This window comes from Oncorhynchus clarkii, chromosome 17 (genome assembly GCF_045791955.1).
Source record: "Oncorhynchus clarkii lewisi isolate Uvic-CL-2024 chromosome 17, UVic_Ocla_1.0, whole genome shotgun sequence".
In the NCBI taxonomy this organism is placed as follows: domain Eukaryota; kingdom Metazoa; phylum Chordata; class Actinopteri; order Salmoniformes; family Salmonidae; genus Oncorhynchus; species Oncorhynchus clarkii.
In genome coordinates this window covers 66,035,386-66,038,885 of record NC_092163.1, presented here as the reverse complement: position 1 = coordinate 66,038,885, position 3,500 = coordinate 66,035,386, and the positions used below count along the sequence as shown (strand labels likewise).

At 42.2% G+C, this 3,500-nt stretch overlaps 1 protein-coding gene across 1 annotated transcript; it reads right to left on the bottom strand.

Annotated features, from left to right (window-relative positions):
- Positions 1–857: 857 nt before the first annotated feature.
- Positions 858–3,270, bottom strand: LOC139369889 (probable G-protein coupled receptor 173). The gene has a single exon (XM_071109171.1). It carries the CDS (start codon positions 2,506–2,508, stop codon positions 1,387–1,389), a length of 1,122 nt encoding a protein of 373 aa, XP_070965272.1. The 5' UTR covers positions 2,509–3,270; the 3' UTR covers positions 858–1,386.
- Positions 3,271–3,500: the final 230 nt, after the last annotated feature.

Sequence of the window (3,500 nt, the reverse complement as noted above, 5' to 3'; positions counted from 1 at the left end):
GTTTCAGTCGTTCAGAAGCAACAGAGTCATGCTGGGAGTAGAGCGGAGCAGGCATGTTGTGATGGTAATGGTTATGAATGCAGTGATGCTGGGCCGGGCCAGGCCAGGGAGGGAGGGTGCACAGTAGGTATACTGTAGGTACATCGGGATGCTCTACCCAGAAACATCAGCTCAGCAGTTCCCACTCTATCCCACTTCCCCCTAGGGAAGTCAACCCGGGCTACAAAGATGAAGGACTCCAGTTAGCTGACAAATGTTCATTTACATGCCTGTAACTGAGACGAGCAGTGATCAGAATAATGAGTCTATTATACACGGTTGGATTTTTTACATACTGAAAGGTGCATGCTGGTTAGTTAAAGTCTTATGAGAAGAATGGAGTGTGTAAGCAGAGGCAAACTGGACTCTTGCTGCACTGCTTTTTCAGAAGCACAAACTTTCTAAGGCCGGCTAAATTCTCGGGGACATGAATGATGGTAGCATTTTACATTACAGTGCAGAATAAAGTGGTAATAACATGGTAATAGTATGGTAACAAGTTAGCTGATCACAATGAAAACATGATCTGCCCAGATACCCCGATTTTAGTATAATTATATTATTGTTTCAGGGTAATACAACCCCCCACATGTTGTGCTATAGAGGAGGTAATGATACAACAAAATATGGTCAATTGTTCAGTTAGCGTTTGAGGATGAGTGGTAGAAAATAGGATGTGTCTATATCGTTATTGGATTGAAACACATAACGGATATTGTTCAGTTACCTGTATAACAGAATCAAATCAATACGAATCATTCATCTGTTGTTTATTTACTCAGAAGTACAAACATCTCTCTGCAGCACTGATGCTTTGCTTCTTTTAGAGTTCCATCGTCCTTGTCCATAGAAAAAAACATGTCATTTGTCTTTTTTACAGGGAATGTGCAAGGTATACATTTTTATCAACACATGTTATTAAAATCCAGGAAGAAAATGTATTTGCAAAAGACTGTAAAAGTTTGTTTTATCACCTTCTCCACACAAATAATTATATGAAGATTTTATGAAAGCTTCAACATATTAGATTTTTTTTTAAAGTTCAGAAATAAACAGCTTTAGAGAATGTACAGAATTGTCTTATGCTCTTGTAACTGAATTGCCATAGGCCTACATTACTCAAATAATATCCCAATGAGATTCTTCAAATATGCAACATTATTAGTAGGCCTATTCGAAATACAGATTGGCAACATTTTGCACTTTCTGTAAGTGCAAATTACAAAATATGGCCAGCCTGTGTGGAAAATTGGACAAGCTTAGCAACAGAGTAATATCACCTAAGGCATCAAAACCAACATGACAGTTCTGTTCTTTTCCCCTTGTCTAAAACAACAGTAGAACCTATCAGATGACACAGTATGGCTCCATAGACATAGGCGTCTGTGTGCTGAGACAACATGGGAAACTGGCTCTGAGGCGCGATCTCAGCTCCTTGTTGAATATGAAACAAATAATGGGATTCGCCCCCGCCTGAACGAACGTCATCCACACGGCTGTAGTCAGGTAGACCTGTGGAATTGTGCCTCCTTTGACAAACACTCGAATGTAGCAAGTAACAATGTACGGGGCCCAGAGGATAAGAAACGCCAGGGTTATCATGTAATACATTTTCCCTATGCGTTTTTCCATTTTAAATTCATCCAAGACAAGCAGCCTTCTGTTTCCATTATGCGAAGTTTGTCTGATTCCCACCAATGTTGGTGGGGTGGGACCACGTCCAAATCCTGCTATCCAATTGGCGGCTGCCTGCCCAGTTGCACCTGGCCCGTGAAAGGTCCAGTTTTGGCTTATTGCTGGGACAAGCTGAGCGGGTTTCATCTTCCGATGGTCGTACACGAAACACAACATTTTTATGTAAACAACGTGCGTTGTTCCCACGATGACAGCCAGCATCAACATGAAACCCAGGGTGTCATTTGCTTTCACATATCGGTGCTCAAAAATGCATTGTTCCTCTTCATGGATGAATTTGTAGGTGCCAACGTCAAATACAGGGGGGAAAGCCATAGCGACAGAGAGGGTCCACACCATGCAAATCACTGCCACACATGTCCACAATGTCATTCGTTTGGAATAAAACCTGTGGTGTGCAATCGCCATGTATCTGGTTACACTGACGCAGAAGAGCATAAACGCTACATGAAAACAAAAAAGGACCGAGAGGAACGCGATAATTTTGCAACGTATAATGCTGTACGTCCAGATGGAACGGTTGTTGATTGATATCATTACAAACGGCAAACACACGGCAGACCGTATTACATCTGCCAAGCACAGATCAAGTAGAAAAAAATACGGAGCCTTGTGAAGGGAGATGTCTTTCAGCACCAGCAGGGACAACGCCGCATTCCCGAAAAGGCTGATGCAAATGACCAGACCGAGCGAGGCCAGTTTCACCGCAGAGGCGGTGATGGCATAATTATGTAGCGTGGGACTGCTTTCCCCAAACTCGCTTGAATTTGCCATCTATGTAACCAAGCTATTGTCAAAGGCGCGAGTATTCTATATCCCCACATCAAGTGGTCGTGCTTTCCCCGGTCGAAGTAGGCCTATCAATGATTGATAAAAATTGGCCAGCAAGAAATTAACATGATGCACGATTATGTTACACTACCTCACGGTGAACAGCATCTAGGTTTTAACCGTTTTAGAATATCATTCAGTATTCTCCTGGATTTGAAGCATTGCCTGATTTCAGAAGCGACTGAGATCCATCGAAATGTATTTTCTTGTTATCCTTCATCTCACACGTTTCCGTTTTGAATATGAAATAGGCTACACCCATGTTCGTAGTTCCATTTTCTGCTGATAGCAAACAAATTGCTCTGAAACATGCCGTCTTTGCACACACCATCTTAAATGGATCCGTTTAACTGCCAGACATTTCAAGAACACATCTCCATTTCCACTGATGCTGAGGTTCTCGTTCGTCTTGAGGAATAAATAAACATAAATCGGAGGACAGGCCGTCATCATCTCTTCAGCACGCAATTAACAGGGTTTGGTAGACTATAGCCAAACCACTGTTCAGTCCACTCAATCGAAGGCATGGCGTACGAATACATCCAGCAATACAAACTAATGCATATCTATAAACTACAACCGTTGGTTTGCATTTTAGGAAAAGCCTACACTTTACGTTTTCAAACGAGGTTGAATCGATTATGATAAGGTGGAGAGACACTGAACAGCGCCGGCTAATGTCGAGATAGATTAAATGTAGGCTCATCCACGTCCTCGGATCAGAAACAGTTGTCCGATCTCCTGTGCGCTACATTAGTCTGTGGCGCTACATGGAATCATTCAATAATTAGATCCTGTCTCATGCATTCCCAAGGCATGATTTTCCATGTCTAGAAAGGCTTGTCAAATTCAATCGTTTCCGAGTGCTCAGTTCCTTTTACACTGAGGCAGCTTTAAAGGCACAGTCATGTGTTTACAACCAACCTAACCTAAAA